Source organism: Tiliqua scincoides, chromosome 1 (assembly GCF_035046505.1).
Source record: "Tiliqua scincoides isolate rTilSci1 chromosome 1, rTilSci1.hap2, whole genome shotgun sequence".
Lineage (NCBI taxonomy): Eukaryota > Metazoa > Chordata > Lepidosauria > Squamata > Scincidae > Tiliqua > Tiliqua scincoides.
Genome location: NC_089821.1, coordinates 46103393 through 46122578, shown reverse-complemented (window position 1 = coordinate 46122578; position 19186 = coordinate 46103393). Strand labels below are relative to the sequence as shown.

General features: G+C 42.0%; 1 protein-coding gene across 7 annotated transcripts in view; it reads left to right on the top strand.

The window, feature by feature from the left end:
• The window catches only part of MICAL2 (microtubule associated monooxygenase, calponin and LIM domain containing 2), a 111227-nt gene that overhangs the window by 83869 nt on the left and 8172 nt on the right, over positions 1–19186 (top strand). For 3 of the 7 annotated variants that reach the window (XM_066639114.1, XM_066639112.1, XM_066639113.1), the window contains exons 17-24: positions 1224–1334; positions 3892–4101; positions 4583–4684; positions 5008–5136; positions 10921–11028; positions 12116–12205; positions 16688–16874; positions 18305–18393. In XM_066639114.1, the coding sequence (XP_066495211.1) occupies positions 1224–1334; positions 3892–4101; positions 4583–4684; positions 5008–5136; positions 10921–11028; positions 12116–12205; positions 16688–16874; positions 18305–18393 (1026 nt within the window). The remainder of the gene's footprint in view (positions 1–1223; positions 1335–3891; positions 4102–4582; positions 4685–5007; positions 5137–10920; positions 11029–12115; positions 12206–16687; positions 16875–18304; positions 18394–19186) is intronic. The other 4 variants (XM_066639115.1, XM_066639116.1, XM_066639119.1 and 1 more) reach the window with 4 other exon arrangements.

Sequence of the window (19186 nt, the reverse complement as noted above, 5' to 3'; positions counted from 1 at the left end):
TGCCTGTAAAAGTTCAGTTGCATGTTTGTTTTGGTTCCTTTTAAGCTTTTTCTAAGAAATGTTATTTCAGGCCAGTTATAGTACGCTGTTCTTTCTCATAAATGCTTTTGGGATTATTTCTGTGCCAGGATTACAGGTGGAAAATGTCAAAAATGGCAAGAAATACGAATCTTTTTAGGCAAGTTCTGTGAATGGGAATCTGCAATTATGTACCATCATGTTTATGAATACTTTTATGACAACTGTATTGCTTCCTTTTTCCCAATTATTACAACCAATTTAAAGTAATAACATGAATTAGCGGAACCTATATTTTTCTATATGCACAGCCAACACTCATGTTTTTTGGATCTTTCCATGGGAGCTTTATCCTGAGAACTGCGTAACTATAATCCCACAGATGTAGAGGGTTTTTTAAAATTATTGAACGGCTGTCTATACTGGATAACAGACTGCCCTGTTTAACTCAAGTGCTATCTGAAAGGGGATTACAAAAGATTATGTGAGGTTGTTATTGTTTTTCTCAAGAAAAAATATAAAGCCATGCTTGTTGCGTCAACCGATGAGCTATCTTGATTGTCACCTTTAAAGATTCTATAGAGAGGCTGTGGTCTTAGCCTTTCAGTGCTTGCTCATGAGCTCTCTGTAAGAAATGCCAGTGAAGCTTGCCAAGCTTGGAATATAAGATTCAGAGGCTTGCTGTGCTCTCTTCCAAAGATGAGGCAAGCCTTTATGAGATCCCTCAGTTCTTCTCCAGCTTGAATTATCTAAATGTTTGTTCAGTGTCAAAATGCAGCTTTAAAGATCTTGAAGCTGGTTCTCATGTTGCTTTTTGAAGGTAGGCGTGTGTGTGTGTGTGTTTCTAAGACGAGCTTACAATAGCTTCAAGACTCATTACCCTGCAATGTCAGGAAATAATGTGTTTAGGTAAGAACTCATATATTTTCAGGGGCACAGCTTAAAAAAAAATCCCTCTTGAAGTTCATATCTAGTCTCCCAAACGGAGATGGGCCCAGGCTGTGGAAAAAACTGTCTGGGTTGGCTTGGGACACTGTATTTATGTCAGCATAAGAGCTGCTTGTAGCCTCCTGAGCTGTATACTGTAATTCTCAGCACATGAGTATTTGCTCTTTTCTCCTGTTTCAATCTCTTACAGTCCTGTTAACATTGTTCATAATTATTCCTTTTTCTCCTTTGAATTCCTCTTGATTTTTGCTATTAAGGAGCTAGTAGATAGACCAGCTTTGCATCTTTCTCCCGATCCTCCTGTAAATCCTCGCTTTGCTAAACCCAAGGATCCACCCTATAGCCCACTACCTCCACCAAAAAGGCAGGTAGGCATTCATAAGGGAATGCTTCTTTACTGAAAAGTGCTTTCTAATTCTATTGCTTCAGAGCATGGTAGGTGATGCCTATGACAAACTCTTTTTTACCTTAAAATCATTGAAATAATAAATATATTGAGAGACAGTGATGTGACTGGCAGCAGTGCTTAATAGTTCACAGTTGCTAAATAACTTAACTGCAGACTGGGTCTCAAGCTGCCTTGCACATGTAGTGCACCATGCTAAAGAGTCATGCTAATTGACCCTTAGATAACGGCATTGGAAGCACTATTCTGCATGCAGAAAGAGCATAGAAAAATCGAGGATAAAATTCATGGTTTCTAACCTAGCAAAGTCAATCCATGGGTGGCATTCTTCATGACAGAGGCAACTTCTTATGTATTTTTGTTGTTTTGTACATGAAACATGCAGAGATTTTTCAGCTATGTTTGTGGTGTGTATGAGTGCATGTTCTCACTCAATACCAATGAAAACTTTTGTTCCAGGGAATGTCTTTGGTATGGTTAGTTGACTCAGAAGTCAATAAAAGATCTGGAGCACACCTTTGGGAAATGTTTTGGAGTATACATGGTTATCCAATTTTTCCAAATTTCCTTAAGCAGAGTCCTGTGGTTAGAACTGTCTAAATAGCTTCCTCTGCATTTTAGCCTGCTGCTGAATTTCCCACTGTGGGCTATGTGGGCTGATGTACTAAACAAACCAGGGTGGCCTGGTGGAAAATGAGAGCTTAGTTTCCAAATTTGTGGAAGGAGGGCTAGTTTAGTTGAACCATTGTACACATTTTGAGTGTTGTGAATACTAGATACATGCCATGAAAACAACCGTATTAACTTTTTTTATTTGTTCATTCATTCAATTTATATCCCACCTTCCTCTCCAAAGAGGACAGTCACAACTACTGAGAAGGCTCTATTTCTGGCCGCAATCCCCATAACCTCTGTCAATAGTACCACATTCAGGAGGGCCATCTCAGATGACCAAAACAGGGCAGATTATATGGAAGGAAATGGTCTCTAAAATATGCTGGTACCAAGCCCTAAAGGGCTTTATAGGTAAAAACCAGCACCTTGAATTGGACCTATAACCAAACTGGTTATTAATGCAGTCTCTGAGGCAGTGGTCCAACAGATGCAAACTGTTCTCACTCACTCCTCCCACCTCATCCAACCAGGTCTCCATAATACATGTCAGATCATGGACCAACACATTGCAGATAGGAGTGTTATGAACTGTCCTTGTGGCAATAAGGTTGCAATCTCATTCTCTTGTTAAATGGAGAAGACTTCATGGCAACCCCTGGTGCAATCCCTTTCATGTTTCTAATATAGCCATTTAACCTGACACCACAAATGGTGCACAGATCGAGATTCATTATTCAGGAGGTTCCAAGAACTCACATGGATGGCAAAAAATGCACTATAGCAAATCAGTTTAAAAAACAAAGTCTCTTTCCTCCAGTGATTTAAAAACAGCCTTGTTGAACTTTTGAAATGCACACACAGACCATCAGTCTCTCTCCAGGTGCTTAGGCTTCACTAGAGGCAGCAATCCCTCTCTTCACCAGAAGCTTCAGCAAGGGGGAAAGAATGCATACGGTGATAATAATCGGTGCCCTTTAGCCTTAGTTCAGGTACTCAGGGGGAAGGGAGGAGTGAAGTTTGCAGAGAGAATGATTGATGGATTGCCAGCCGGCTGCCCTCTCTGGCATTATTAAATGACTGCTTTCCTTTAATTTAAAGGACCCTTCTCATCAGCTTTGAGATAAAAAAATCTGTGGATACTTAGGTTATACCTGTAATCACTTGTATGACTGTCTCTCTGCAACAGTAAAAAGCAGTTTTTTAAATTGTGATTTTAAAAGGGGGCATTTTTTCCCTTCTCCAGGGATCAGCACATTCCTTCTCATTTGCAGGGGCCGTTCGTGTTGAGTCAAATCTGTATAAAATATCCGTGTATAACAAGGCTGGACCTGTACTTGCATTTAAATAATTAGTATTTTGACCCATTTATTATAGTGGTTGATTATACAGCAGGACCTATATTTATGCAGAAGGCAAGTTATTTTTCTCATATGACTCTGATGTCCTTTGGGCTTCCAATAATAATTATTGGCATTTATTTTGTACTCCGTGCTGTCAAAATATTTCTCATATGTTATGTCAGTAGTCCTTATAACAACACTGCAGTGAAGTCAGTATTTATATCTCTGCGTTGCAGGCTGGGTTGTGTAGGAGTTAATGCTGGCTGGTGGCTTGCTTGCTTAGGGCTACCAGTAAGCTGGTGGCTAAGGTGAGGTTTTCACTTACTGACTCTCCACACATTCTCTGCAATAAGAAACTGCCTGTTGCATTTGAAGGGCCATGGAATTGGCCAGTGAACTAAGATGATTTGCATGCATTCTGTTCCTTTTAGCAGTCTGTCAATAACTGCACAATGTGCCTACTGACAATTATATACATGTACTCTGCTTTTAGCACCTCCTAGCAAGGCAGAATGTGATTTAATGGAATATAGATTTTTATTTTTCATTTTAAGTGTTTCCTAGTTTCAGGCAGTAGCTAGGGCCGAACGCGCAGTCAGAGAGCCCATGCAGACTTTGCCTGGTGCTCATCCAGTCACGGGGCATTTGAAGTGTCTAGAACGTACTGAACCGGAGTCCAGACTTCCCGAGTCCCTTGCCTCTTCCTGTCCTGCTGCATTTGCACTATCTGGTGTGCTTCAACGGCTTCAGCATGTGGAGGAAAAAATTAACCAGGTGACAAGCTCTTCCTCTGTTTCCCTTTCTTCCTCATCCCTTTCCCAGCCTCCTCCTTCATGTTGCCAGAACTGGTCTAACAGCAGTTGATCTTTAGGTCACTTTGAGCCATGTATGTTCTGTAGATATGACAAAGCTTGTTTTTTGGTTCCTATATTAATGGGTATATACACGATTGTGTCTTGCCATTTATTCACCACTTTTTGCTCAAGAATGGTTCATATTTTTGAATGACGATGAGTCTAGTGCTTGTTGAATAGGAAGGCTGGTTTGCAAGCCATGCATAGTTGCAGAGTAGTTGTATGGGAAATTTGCTCCCTTCTGTTTCTCACCTCCCCTTGTCTGTTTCCTATACCACCTTTCTTGTTTTTGAAAAATGGCTCTTGAACTAGCAATGCTGTGTCTCTAAATAGTACTGCTTCTGCCTTTTCTTGGTGACCCAAATCTTGACTCTGCTGCTTTTTCTCTCCTATTGCTGCAGAAGAGAGCTCAGTCCATAGCAAATAGAGAGTTTCATAAAAAGAGCATTAAAGAGAAAGCTGCTCATCTTGCTTCAATGTTTGGCTATGACAACATCCCAAAGGTGAATACTCTGTTTGCTGTAGAGATGCAGAAACATGCACTCAGAAAAATGTTGGTGTCTGTCTTCATTTCAAATGTTAAAAGGCTGGTTTGTGGCTAAACTCTGTCATTTAATTAAACTGGAATGGAGAACCAAGGATATGGGGAGAGGAATCTCAAATCATAACATAGTGGTGCATGCTTTAGCCTGTGAGCGTACTTATTTTGGTGATAAGACTGTAATCTTCAGTCATTTCAATGCATGCCCATACAGTGCTCTGACTTTTTAACACACATTAATATGAAAAACATCCGGGATAATTTTCCTCTTTCTACTCTGTACAGAATAAACTTCCTACTAAAGGTCTCTCCCATTCTCAGTTCCCATCTCCCTCTTGCCTTCCATCTCATGATTCAGCTGCTCCTTCATCACCATCTATTGACTCAGCTTCCCCTGCTGCTCATTCTAAAAAGGTATTCAGTTAACAGATTTCCATAGTAAATTCATACTCTCACTAAAAAGGGAAAAAATGCATGCAATTTGATTGGACTCTCTAGGCTTAGCTTTGCATGGAGGGTGCATGTGTGAGTTTACCATGCTGCATTTCACTTGAACTTGTTAACTTCCATGCTAGCAAAAATAAAAGGAGTGAAAGTAATTCATGATTGACAGGAAATTATACCACTGCCTTTTGTAACAGAAAAAGCAAGCATCAAAACTATCTCTTACTATATCAATATCTAGAGGGCAGAATAATTGGGTGTGGAACTATGGGGTGTGCAAGTGTTACTTCTATTTGGAAAAAAAAAAAACAGTGTAAGGTCTTGATGAGCTAGCTCAGATATCCTGACAAATGATGGCTTGTTTGGTTGCAAACACAGCCATGAAAGCTCCAGGACCCGTTTGTTCCACCCACTTACCTACTGTCACATTCCAGGGAAGTTGTGGATTGTTGAACAACTGATTCAACTGGTACCAGCTGTCTGAATGCTTTTATGACTGCATTCAAATAACTGAATAAACTATGGCTTGTTTGAATCAGACCAGTGTCTTAGATTCTAAAGCGGTGTTTCTCAAACTGTGGGTCAGCACCCACTAGGTGGATGGCGAGCCAATTTCAGGTGGGTCCCCATTCATTTCTATATTTTTAATATATTAGGCTTGATGCTACCATGGTATGTGACTGCATTTGGGGAATCTGTACTTTGAAGAGGCTACTGTGTATATGCTTTTAACAGTGATAGTAAATGGGACTTATTCCTGGGTAAGTGTGAGTAGGATTGCAGCCTAGGATTGTTAAAAATTTTCCTGCTTGATAATGTCACTTTCAGTCATGACATCACTTCTGGTGAGTCCTAAAAGATTCTCATTCTAAAAAGTGGGCCCTGCTGCTAAATGTGTGAGAACCCACTGTTCTAAAGCCTTGTCTCCTGATGAGTCGTGCCTCTGCCATTGCTAAGATCCAAATCTAACTTTAATTTTCCAAGGATCTTTGTCTTTAGTTATGGGTAGTACAAGCATGGTTTCCTGCAGATTCAGTTGCAAATCAAAGAAGTTAGCATGTTCTCTATCTATCCTATCTATCCACTGTATCTTTGAAAGACCAGTTTTGAGTAGCAGTTAATTTCCTTAAAAAGTTGGTGGAACTAGGCTAGCTGGGAAAAGCATCTCCGTTATCTCAGGTGTTTAAAGGAAATTTTCTTTGGCAGTGTCCTCCTCAGTATATCTGAGAATGTGCAAAGTGTCCTGCCAAAGGTGCAGATGGGTAACCTCTAGATTGAGCTGCTTGTGACAAATTGTATGTTAAGTTCTTTCATGTATCTGCTGATTCCTGAAAGCTGTTCTTACTTTCATCTGGATTATGCTGCTGCATGCATTTGCTTCCCTTTAAAAGGAAGCCAACAGACTTAAAATTGCAGTTTAGGTTTGAAAAAGTTCGAATGATTCAGTGTGCCAAAGCTTGCAGTTCAGCCAAGGGATAAATTGACACATTTAGACTGACAGGACAGGATGCATTACTGAGGTATAGTTGCTTGTTTTGCACAATTTTGTTCTCACTATGGGGAAGGGCAGGGAGCTATGCGGAAGAGTAAAGCCTCTCATCAGTTGCTGCAAATACTGCTCAAGAATCCCTTTTTCTAACTTCTCTAAATTATCTTTTTCTAATACAACTCTTACAGCCCAGTCCTATCCAATGCTGGCACAGTGGGGCCAGCAGGCTCATTCTGAGGCCCACAGGCTCACAGTGGGGCCAGCAGGCTAAAGCAGAAGTAGAGCGCGATCGTTCCACATTTACTTTCACTGCTGCGGGGAGCCCTGCTGCAGGTCACTCTGGGCTCCCTGCAGCCTGGGAAGGCTGCAGGAGTGCACCCAAGCCCCTGTGGCCCCCCCTGGGCCGCTGCCTCCTCCCTGCCCCCAGGCTGCCCCTGCCCCTTAAGGGGGCAGAGGCCAGGGCTCACAGACTGGGGCATCGCGACACCCCAGTTTGAAAAGCCCTACTTTAGTCAAGACTTCCACACTTGAGATAACATCAGATTGGATTGGAATTTTACTAGCTTTACCGAGATCAGTAGAACATCCTCATGCTTCTAATTCATGTTTTGTCTGTTAAACCAGATTGTTTCTCTAATATATCTTAGAAGTAAATTTTAATGTTGTTCTATTTTAAACAATGCTAACATATATACTGTGTGTTTTCTTCACGAGTTGGGTCCTACTATAACTAGGAAGTACATTTTTTTAAATTTAAGATGGCTCTAAGGGCTCATGATTTGCTTCCCCAATTTTCTTTCCACAAATGGGATTGGAAAAACAGCAAATATCAATACTTGATGAGAGAGGTTCATTGGGGAAATATTAACAGTGGTCATGGACTTAACCAGGTCTTGGGTGATGTAAATTCAGTAGCATGGTGGTGATCGAGTTTGGAAAATTTGAAGATGCAGCAGTGTTTGGCAATTTTCTGGAGGAAAAATCCATTATGGGGTACAAGCCATGATGCGTATGCGCAACCTCCTGATTTTAGAGATGGGTTATGTCAGAATGCCAGATGCAAGGGAGGGCACCAGGATGAGGTCTCTTGTTATCTGGTGTGCTCCCTGCGGCATTTGGTGGGCCGCTGTGAGTTCCAGGAAGCTGGACTAGATGGGCCTCTGGCCTGATCCAGTGGGGCTGTTCTTATGTTCTTATGTTCTTAATTAGTTGGATTATAGGAGGAGATGGGAAAAGGAATGCTAGTGGGCTTGGGTGTGGTTAAAGACAGCAGAATCACCAACAGTGGTGGAAAAGCAAGTTCTGTTCCATCCTCTGCATTAATCAAAATGCATTCTAAAGAAAGCCATGTGCATACATTTTCTAACCTGAACAAACTGGTTGCATGAGGGAAATCTGGCAAAATTACCCAACTGGCAAGATATTTTTACCAGAATCTCCCTTCTTCCAGAGAATGTAGAACTCACGGTTTGTCATGTAGAGGTTAATAAAGAACTGGTTAAAGTTATTATCTGAACAGGATATGGTGGTATACCACTTCTCATAACACAGGTAGCGTCAGTGAATACCCATAGAGGAGACAGTAGGATTGCAGTGGCAAACCCCATCCTAAATCTGTGTTCTCAGTTGAACACCTGCATGAAATCTACATGTGTACAACTCTTTCCACATGATTTGAAATGCAGTGTTCCCAGATGCAGAGAGAGAGAGTTTTATGTCTGTGTGGTTGTACACAGAAGACTCTGTGCAGGCATTCAGTTAAGCATATATGAGTTCACCCTTTTATGTGTTCACTCACCCTGCAGGGTTGTTTTGTCAAAGATTGTCCCAAATTTGATAAAGTTCTTCTAGTTTAAATCTGATTTTCTCTTTAGTAAGAACTTATTTTGCTCTGTTTCCCTAAACCCCCCCTCCGCCCCACTATTTTAATAAGTGTAGGTATGTTGTTCTGCCAGATGCCATTATGATTGATTAAAAGTTGACATTGGGTGACACAGCATGCCAAATTCTAATTGACTTCAAAGGGTAGAAATTGGCTTACCTAGTGAGTTGCCCATCCTTTGGTTAGTCAAGTATGCCTTTACATATTTGTTCAAGCATATTCAGCTGAAAGATGTTGTCTTCAGTGGCATCTTTTTCATCATGCAGAACATCTTTTTAAAAGTTTGCAGTGTGGAGATAGCTAGATAAATATCAACATGAGAAGCTTAACTTGTTCTTAAGAAATGTAAATGGTATACATTGGGAATTGGCACTGGGCTCGTTCAGGCATAATGGAGAGCCATGGTTTTACAAAAATGAGACTGGGAGAGCTTTGGGCTCATGTTGCCTTGCCCTGTGCATGAGAGGAGGAGACAAAAGCTTCTGTTTTGAGTTTGAAGTAAACTGCAGTTCAGTATGAATGTGGAACAAGGTAACGAGTCAGAATGGGTCACAAGTCAGTTTCTGAAGTCATGGTTTTATATGCAATGTACAATATATATGCAATATACAATGTGGCCCAAGATCTCTTCATGTGGAAAGCCACTGCCACCCTTTCCCAGAGGTGCAACAATAAAAATACAATATGAAATGCCATTAATAAAGACAATTAAAAAGATACTGGTGCAGTTAAAAGATGGAAAAACAGCAATAAACATACAGGCAATAAAGGGGTCCCTAAAAGTTTCCTCTCTCCTCAAATGCCAAGTGAAATAATTGTTTTTAAATCCCACCAGAAACTATATTCAGAGGGCTGTCCTCAGGTTTTCCAGTAGTTGGTTCCAGAAATGTAGTACCACAACAGAAAAGGCCATCATGGTGCTGCCATCCACTTGGCTTCAGATAGCAGCAGTATCCTAAGTTGGACCCTGATAATAATAGGAAAAGCCACTTATATGGAGGAAGGCAATCTTTTGAGGTGTTGCGGTCCTATGCCGTGTAGTATATTTTCAGTGTAATTTTGAGCATACACAGTTTTAGCTTTGTGCCTTAACGCTGGAACTTAACCTTCATGGAAGATGGAGGGTGTACAGTATATATTCTCCCCACTTTTGTTTCTACAGTGCATAGTCTAAACAAGATCTAAAAATCAAAATTTGTATAAATAAAAATGAGGTGTTAAAACTAATTTTAATTGTACTGTAAATTATATAAAATTATAACTAAACAATTTGAAAACAGCAAGCGATCAAAAATAAGAATTTCAACTTAAAAACAAAACCAGCAACATATGTTGCTGCTATATTATATTATAGAACAAAAGTCTTTTGCTAGCTTACAGGATCTCATCGGCGAGGCCATCATCACATCTACCATTCGCATGGTAGGAAAGCGGGAAAGCCCAAGGTGTGGCCACACTCAGCTATGCTACTACAAATGGGGAAAATCACTTGCAATTTCAGGGAATATGAGATGTTGGATTATCCTGGTCATAAATTTAGGACTAGCATTCTGAATTGTCCTTGGAGACATTAGGGCAGTGAGGCAGATCTTTCAAGGTTGGTACTATATGGTCTTTGTGAGCAGTAATTTCACAATTGTCTCTCTGGATCCAGCCTCAAATGGACCTCTGTCACTGGGTGTTCATACACCAACAGCACCACCCTTGTTGCAAGGCCAGTAGTAGATGCAGCAACTGACACCATGGGGCCTAAGAGTTCCTTCCCCTGGCCCCTCACAAACTATAAGACTTCTTTCTCTTTTCCACAAAGCAGTCTTTGAAAGAATCCTATGACAGGAATGCAAATACTTCCACAAAATAGGCACAATTCACAAGTAATTAGTATAGTATTGTGCTTTTTTCCCACATACACAGAATGTTTTTGTTTCCAATAGCAACATACTGTGTCTTGATGGGTGATTATTCTGGGGAAAATTAAATCAGTGGAAGCAATCAAACACAATTCCTCTTTCTCATTCTCTTCCTGCTCATCCTTGTGTTCATATGAGCTCAGAACTATTTCCACATGTGTCTGTGGGAAATGGATCTGAGGGACATTACTATATGTTGACATATTTGCAATGTAAGTACATTACTAAACACTTTGAATGTAAAAAACAAGGGGTGGGGACAGAAGCAAAGGCTGGTGATTTTATGATGCATGAAATTGCCCACAGCTCTTCTAGATGTTCCTGTGCTTTTCTGTCTTCAAGCTTGCTTATCACAGCTTTGTCATGTGTACTGTACTCAGATTTTACTGTCTTCTTTTAAATCACCTTCTTAAGAACAAGTTCTCTCCGTGTCCCACCTTTTCTCTCCCTCTCTTTTTTCCTTTCCTGGATAGATGACTGTGGGAAAAGTGTCACGTGGAATAGGTGCTGTGGCAGAAGTCCTGATCAATCTATACATGAATGATCACAGGCCCAGTACATCACCTGATTCTTTGCAAGTGGTAAGGGTTAAACCAGTGGATAATTAGTCTTTTAAATAGTAGTGTTTTCAAGAGTTCTGTCATCATTTCTGGTCCTTGATGAACTGAATTTTTCAGTTTTTTAAATTCTCTGCTCAGTGAGGTTGAGTTGTGCCACAGAAAAGAGGCACATGTTCCAAACGAGGCTTTCTGAATGTTGGGTTTTGCTTGTAACTTGAATTCAAGATACTTGGATACTACATTCGATATACACTTGTAGCTCCACTGTAAACTCTCCTTTTATTCCGAGGGAATGGTGGGATATAAATTTAAACAAATTTATAAGTAGTAAGAAAAGATGGCTATAAATCTGGAGTAGTTTCTGAAGGGAGTGTGGCTCAAAAGTGCTTGGATGGATATTGCTTTGCAGCATGAGGGTGACAAGGCTATTATTTTAAAAAGGAGCATGCCTCACAATGTATGCAGTTAAGCCAGAGGTTCTCAAACTGGGGCATTGTGATGCCAAAGCCCAAGAAACTCTTATCCCCGTTAAGGGGCAGGGCAACCATGACAGCAACACTGGCGCTCCTGCAATTGCACCTGCGCTGAGGACGTTGGGGCAATTTTTAGACACACCGAAGCCTGCAGATGCCCTCCGCAGGGTACGGGAAGTCTGTGAGATCCTCTGCACCTTAGAATTGCTGGAAAATGCACATGTGACCCACTTCCGATTTCATGACAAAATGGGTCATGCGAGCATTTTTCAATAATTCTAAGGTGTGGCGAGACTTGCAGAGGGTCCTGCAGGCTTCCCCCCACCCTCTAGAGGGCATCTGTAGGCTTTGGTAAGTCTGAAAGTAGCCATGATGTCCCCAGCACCAGCAAGATTGCAGGAGCACTGGCACCACTCCTTTTCTTCACCAGCAAGGACTTTCAGCTGCCCAAACTGTCCTGGAGAGTTTGGGAACTACTGAGCTAAGCCACGTGCAAGCATTGAGGTCACTGATAACCAGCCAATATGCATATATTTTACAGTTGCAGTTTATCCTAATATATAGTTGTCCAAATGAGAATAATGTGTTGTTGGAATAAACTCATTCTCTGTTATTTTAATATTGTGTCACTGTAGAACCAATCAGTGGATGGGTTTGCTGCTGCTGCTTCTTTCCCTGTTTCTTCTTGTTCTTCTCAGGCTTTTCCACCTCCTCAGAGCTGTCAGGTATCCTGTAGAAATATTGATGTATGAGAGTGTGGTGTGTAATTGGCACAGCAAGAAATATTGTTCTGTGTTCTTAGGTTTTAGAAAAGTGTTGATCTCTTTAATATTGGCTAAATTCTCATGACAGACAAGGTGTCTCAAGAAAATGTTCACACCCTTTATAGCAGGGATGCCCAAACCCTGGCCTGGGGGCCACTTGCAGCCCTTGGGGGCTCCCAATCAGGCCCTTGGGGAGTCCCCAGTCTCGAATGAGCCTCTGGCCCTCCAGAGACTTGCTGGAGCCCGTACAGGGCTGATGCAACTGCTCTCATCATGAGGACGACTGTTTGACCTCTCACCTGAGCTGTGGGATGAGGGCTCCCTCCACTACTTGCTGTTTAATGTCTGTGATGCAGCAGTGGCAGTGAAGGAAAAGCTGGCGTTGCTTTGTGCAAGGCCTTTTATAGGCCTTGAGCTACTGCAAGACCTTCATTCATTCATATTAATTCCATCTCTAATAAATTCATGTATGTAAATTTATTCAGATTTTTAATGTAAATTCTTCCCCCCTCAACCCCTGACACAGTGGCAGAGAGATGATGTGGCCCTCCTTCGAAAAAGTTTGGACACCCCTGCTTTATAGTGTCAAATTTGTATAATTAACAAACTACATTAACAAACTGTTGAAAAGGTCAACAGGCATGTGGATGCGGGAGAACCCGTGGACATTATATATCTGGACTTTCAGAAGGCATTTGACACGGTCCCTCACCAAAGGCTACTGAAAAAACTCCACAGTCAGGGAATTAGAGGACAGGTCCTCTTGTGGATTGAGAACTGGTTGGAGGCCAGGAAGCAGAGAGTAGGTGTCAATGGGCAATTTTCACAATGGAGAGAGGTGAAAAGTGGTGTGCCCCAAGGATCTGTCCTGGGACCGGTGCTTTTCAACCTCTTCATAAATGACCTGGAGACAGGGTTGAGCAGTGAAGTGACTAAGTTTGCAGACGACACCAAACTTTTCCAAGTGCTGAAGACCAGAAGTGATTGTGAGGAGCTCCAGAAGGATCTCTCCAGACTGGCAGAATGGGCAGCAAAATGGCAGATGCGCTTCAATGTCAGTAAGTGTAAAGTCATGCACATTGGGGCAAAAAATCAAAACTTTAGATATAGCCTGATGGGTTCTGAGCTGTCTGTGACAGATCAGGAGAGAGATCTTGGGGTGGTGGTGGACAGGTCGATGAAAGTGTCGACCCAATGTGCAGCGGCAGTGAAGAAGGCCAATTCTATGCTTGGGATCATTAGGAAGGGTATTGAGAACAAAACGGCTAGTATTATAATGCCGTTGTACAAATCTATGGTAAGGCCACACCTGGAGTATTGTGTCCAGTTCTGGTCGCCGCATCTCAAAAAAGACATAGTGGAAATGGAAAAGGTGCAAAAGAGAGCGACTAAGATGATTACGGGGCTGGGGCACCTTCCTTATGAGGAAAGGCTACAGCGTTTGGGCCTCTTCAGCCTAGAAAAGAGATGCCTGAGGGGGGACATGATTGAGACATACAAAATTATGCAGGGAATGGACAGAGTGGATAGGGAGATGCTCTTTACACTCTCACATAATACCAGAACCAGGGGACATCCACTAAAATTGAGTGTTGGGCGGGTTAGGACAGACAAAAGAAAATATTTCTTTACTCAGCGTGTGGTCGGTCTGTGGAACTCCTTGCCACAGGATGTGGTGCTGGCGTCTAGCCTAGACGCCTTTGAAAGGGGATTGGACAAGTTTCTGGAGGAAAAATCCATTATGGGGTACAAGCCATGTGTATGCGCAACCTCCTGATTTTAGAAATGGGTTATGTCAGAATGCCAGGTGCAGGGGAGGGCACCAGGATGAGGTCTCTTGTTATCTGGTGTGCTCCCTGGGGCATTTGGTGGGCCGCTGTGAGATACAGGAAGCTGGACTAGATGGGCCTATGGCCTGATCCAGTGGGGCTGTTCTTATGTTCTTATGTACATATGGTGTGCACAATGGCAGTTACTTAACCCAGTTAGGGTGCAATCCGAATCCCTTTCCAGCACCCCTTTCCAGCACTGACATAAGGGCAATGCAGCTCTGAGGTAAGGGAACAATCGTTCCCCTACTTTGAGGAGGCCTCCGTGAGTGACACCCAACTGCAAGATGCAGCACATGTCCATTGTGGTTGGCACCACTATGGCACCACTATGCCAGTGCTGGAAAGCACTGACATAAGGGGTTAGGATTGCACCCTTAGTTAACTAGTTAGACCAAGTGCTCGAAACGTTCCTCATTAGTCGGCATTAGTTCCTGACATAGTTGACTAATGGATCTGCACACATCCACCAATGTATTTGCTGGGGTAGTTCCACACATCTCTTCAATTGCTCCCCTTAGATGTTCAAGTATTTCAGGTTTTCTACAATGTAGTATGTCTGTATAAATTAGAACTCACTAAATGTATGTACATTTTTTGAGACACCCTGTATATTATAGAATTATGCAGAAGAAACAGTTTACTGTGATGCAAATTATATTCATTAGATATTCAAAATATGTGGATCTATAGATTGTGAGTACTATAGCATAACATTTGCTTTGTAACTTTTGTATTTCTCATCATGTATATCCACCTGTCAATGAGCTGGATTCTGAATCCACTTATAGTATATACTGGTCTTTAACCTGTTTTATACATTTCCATCACAAAATTCTGTAGATCAGGGTTTCTCAAACTGTGCGTTGTGACCCACTTGGTTGTTGGCAGGTCACGAAGCTTTAGCCGATAAGTTGTTAGCTGATAAGGCAAATGCATGGAGCCCTATGGAAAGTGAAACTGAACCATATCGCACATTTACTCATGAGTAGTCAAACTTGCCTTAGTCCATTGGAAAGGGCGGGCTGAGAGGAATCCAACTACACCAGAATGGTGCCAGTCCAATGAATGCAGCCCCCCAAAAACACCCGAGAAGGAAGTCACTCCCTCCAAGCTGACATCTGTAATGAGCTCTTTGGAATGCTAAACTAAGCTGTACATTCATGTTTACTCGTGACTAATCAATTGTGCCTTGGCTCATGGTCAGGTCAGGTCAGGAAAGCAAGGCCACCAAAATGGTCCTGATCTGATGAAAATGGAGCTCAGGAAATGCTCCTGAAGGCAAGCCCCCCCCCCCCCAATAAAAAGAATAAAACAGAAACTTTTGCTGGTAGGGTGGATTTTTTTCTTTTTTAGACTTGTGAAGCTAGGTGGGTCCTGATAGTGATATTGTTTAAATATAAGAATTTAAATTGAACTCTGCACTGGATAGGGCTGAAAATATTAATGATTTCTAATCAGTAATGGATCAGTAACCTGATGGAGGATGTTATTGCAAAAAGACTAAAGAGAAAATTCGCTTGGTGGAACAGGGCTAGCTTCCCCTTATTTGTTTTACTTTACTTTAATTATTTATAATTATTTATTTTAATTTGCTTAATGATGTCACTTACGACTATGACATCACTTCCAATGGATTCTGGACAGATTGTCATTATAAAAAGTGGGTCCTGGTGCTAAAAGTTTGAGAAGCATTGCTGTAGATCATCAGTGGTCCAGCAATACCATTTGTAGAAGACACTTCGGTATTGATGTGCCATTCATTTGGTTAGGTTCTGTTTTACCATAACAGAGCAGGGCTGCTACACTATTATAAAAGAAAGGAAATGCAGGTTAAAATCAGGCGGAGCAAAAATCAATATGGGTTTTCCTCTTTGTCTTTTTAGGAACATGATTGCACCCATTCTGTTCTAAACATATGGGGCAATTTTTGTGAGTCAATTTCACATCTACAAATATGCTTCCAAGCTTTGGAATGAGTAAGAGACTAGCAGATCTATAAAGTATAGCTAAAGCAACATCATGGATTCTCCATTGTGCTTATGTTAGTATTGATTTCTGTATAGATGTTATTTGATGAGCAGCCCAATCCTGTGCTTCCCTGTGCCCAGGGCTGCAGTGGTTCCAGAATGGCTACTGTTGCATCCTATGGGGCTGGGAAGCAGCACTGGATCTTCTTGGGTTAAGGGAGCTTATGCTTATGCTCCTTTACCCCATATAATCCCAGGCGGCCCCAATGGTTCTCCTTAGATCTGCTCCTACTATTGAGCTTGGTCACCAGGACAAATGCAGCTTGTTGGATGCTTTACCACCCTTCCCTGCTTGCTGCAGTCTGAGGCAACAGAAACAGGATAAACAGAAAGATAAGCAGGAAATTTATCATGATCCTAGTAAGCTGCACCCCATTCATTATTGGCAGGTTGCTAGTACAATAGTTACCTATGAGATGTTGTGCAACTGACCCCTTATTTTAATTTAGTTGGCGCAACCAAGATCAACAGAATGTCAGCCTTGTGAGAGTCTCTCTCTAATAAGCTAGTGAGCTGTTTCATCACGAAGTTACATAATGGTAGTATTGTAAGAATATTACAGACCTATTTATTTGTTTTGACAGGGCTCTTTAAGAAAAGAATTTCCTCAGTCAATAGGTGGAAGTGACATCTGCTGTTTTTGTAAGAAAAGGGTGTACGTCATGGAGCGACTGAGTGCAGAGGGCCACTTTTTTCATCGGGAATGCTTCAGATGTGCTGTATGTGCTACTACTCTCCGCCTAGCAATGTACGCGTTTGATGCAGAAGAAGGTAATGAGGAATTGGAATAAGATTTTTTTAATGCCCAGGGTTTAGAAATTGTTTTATCAGCTGCCCTTTTCAAGACTATTCTTCCCCCTGATTCATTTTGTTATGTACAATGTGACTCCAGCAAAACACATCTGCAGCCAGTAAACCAAAAACAAAGCCACCTGAAAATAAATGATCAAATACATAGCTTCATTATGTTAATTCTTTTTGCATTTCTAAGCCTTGCTTCATACTTCCCTCAAGGCTAGTGCAAAATTCTCATGATGGAAGAGTGGCATGAAGATGGAGTCCTTCCTGTTAACATGCTGATAATTTCATCCCCCCTTCTCCAAACCTAATGACATTGAGTCCTTAGGTTCCTATTGAGTTCATGTGTTTCTTCCCTTTCCTTCTGAAAAAGTGTGTGTGTGGGGGGGGGGGTATCACATGAGCACCACTTCATCATGCAAACTGAGGATCATTTTCATGAATATCCAAATCAAAGAAATCATCAGTTCGGTCTCTCTCTTACCAGTTCAGTCTCTCTTATGTGGCACGAGTGTGCTCTGCACAAGTGTGCTCTGCAGGGCCTAGGAGAGGGGGGTAACGGGGGTAATTCGTACCTGGGCCCAGGGTCAAAAGGGGTACCCAGGAACCAAAGAGAGGCCCAGGGCCCAGGAAGTTCCTGGAATCTTACATTTTCCTATCTACTCAGACTTGTTGCCCGCACAGGTTACCGGTAACACTGCCACAGCTGGGGATACTGGGGACACTACTGATGCCACATGGGTGGGTAGACCTGGGCTCCAAAGACTCTTCCAGTTTTCTCTACCCTCCCTTCACCCTGCTTCACCCCTCCTTGCCCCTATTCTGCTCACCCATCACCACCCTCCCCTGCTCTGTTTCACCCTCCCCCTTTGCAAAGGGGCCCAAAAGAAACTTTTCACCCCCTGATAAAATTCTTCTCAGATATCCTGGTGCTCTGTGTTAGAGTTACAGAAGATGGCTTGTTGGTTCACTGGAAAATTTTAAGGCAAAGTGACAGTCAGAAGAAGGAAGCTTAGTTTAACATGCAATGTTTTGAAAACAGTTAATAGAAAGGTATTTTTATAGCACTTTAATATAAATTCTCCCTGAAGAAGAGCACTGCTCAAGACAGATGTAATGGTTGTGTCTCACTAAAGTATGTGTACAACCCGAATTGGTTCTCACCATTGTAATTTCCAATTGCTTGATTCCATTTGTAAGATCAGACAAGATCAGAACACTATCTCCCGATCTTGTCTGATCTCGGAAGCTAAGCAGGGTCAGGCCTGGTTAGTACTTGGATGGGAGACCGCCTGGGAATACCAGGTGCTGTAGGCTTAAACCATAGTCTTTCGAGACTGAAGGTTGCCAACCGATTCCATTTGAACAAAAAAGCAATGCATGTTATTGTTTTTGTCTTCCAGATAAATTTTACTGCAAACTTCACTTTGCACAGTGTAAAACAAATAATACACACAGAAAGAGGAGATCTGTGTTGAAGAGTCATGAAAAGGTATGTGTGGTGTTAAAAAGCATGAGTAGGTCCATTGGCATGCAAAATGAATGAAAAGGGCATGTCTGAGTAAAAATGGATTCCTGCCTGTTGAAAGTAATGTGGTGACTCACAAATCATGTTGAAATGATATAACTAGTCCCCATATTAACCAGTGTCATCCAGTGCACCAATGGTGTCACCCCCGTGGCACCACTCATCCTAGTCTCCCTCCAGCCCTATACTTTCATGAGAACAAGGATAGCTTTGCAGACCAGTCGCTTGCCACAGTGCTGTAGGCCCAGCCGCCAGCAATGGGAGCTCCAGACTGACTGGCTTGCCACAGACCAGCTGCTTGCCATCACTCCCAGGCCAGCTGCCCTCCATAGTACCTCTGGATCGGCCAACTTGTTGCACTAGTCATTTTGGTATTGCCCCCTGGTGGTGTTACCCAGTGAAGTCTACCGCAGCTCCCACCTAGTGATACCACTGTATTGGCCCACTGAGAATCCATTACATTTTCTTTTGACTGTGCGTGGTCACTGGTTTCTAATGTTGGATGCAGGATGGTCACTGACAAATATTATAAGGAGATCTAGTACTATGTGTGCTTAATATTCACGTATAGGTGGGCCCTGTTTAAGCTCTATTCAGATAAATGAAAATGGTCCAGAATAATTGCTGTGACTTTTGTTTCAGTGCTTGGCCAAGAGGCATCCCAGGTGAAGAATGACCTAAGTTTTCCTTACCATGAAGCAATGATCTAAAACTAACAACTTCCTAGACTCCTGTTTTAGCTTCTGGCAATTTCATG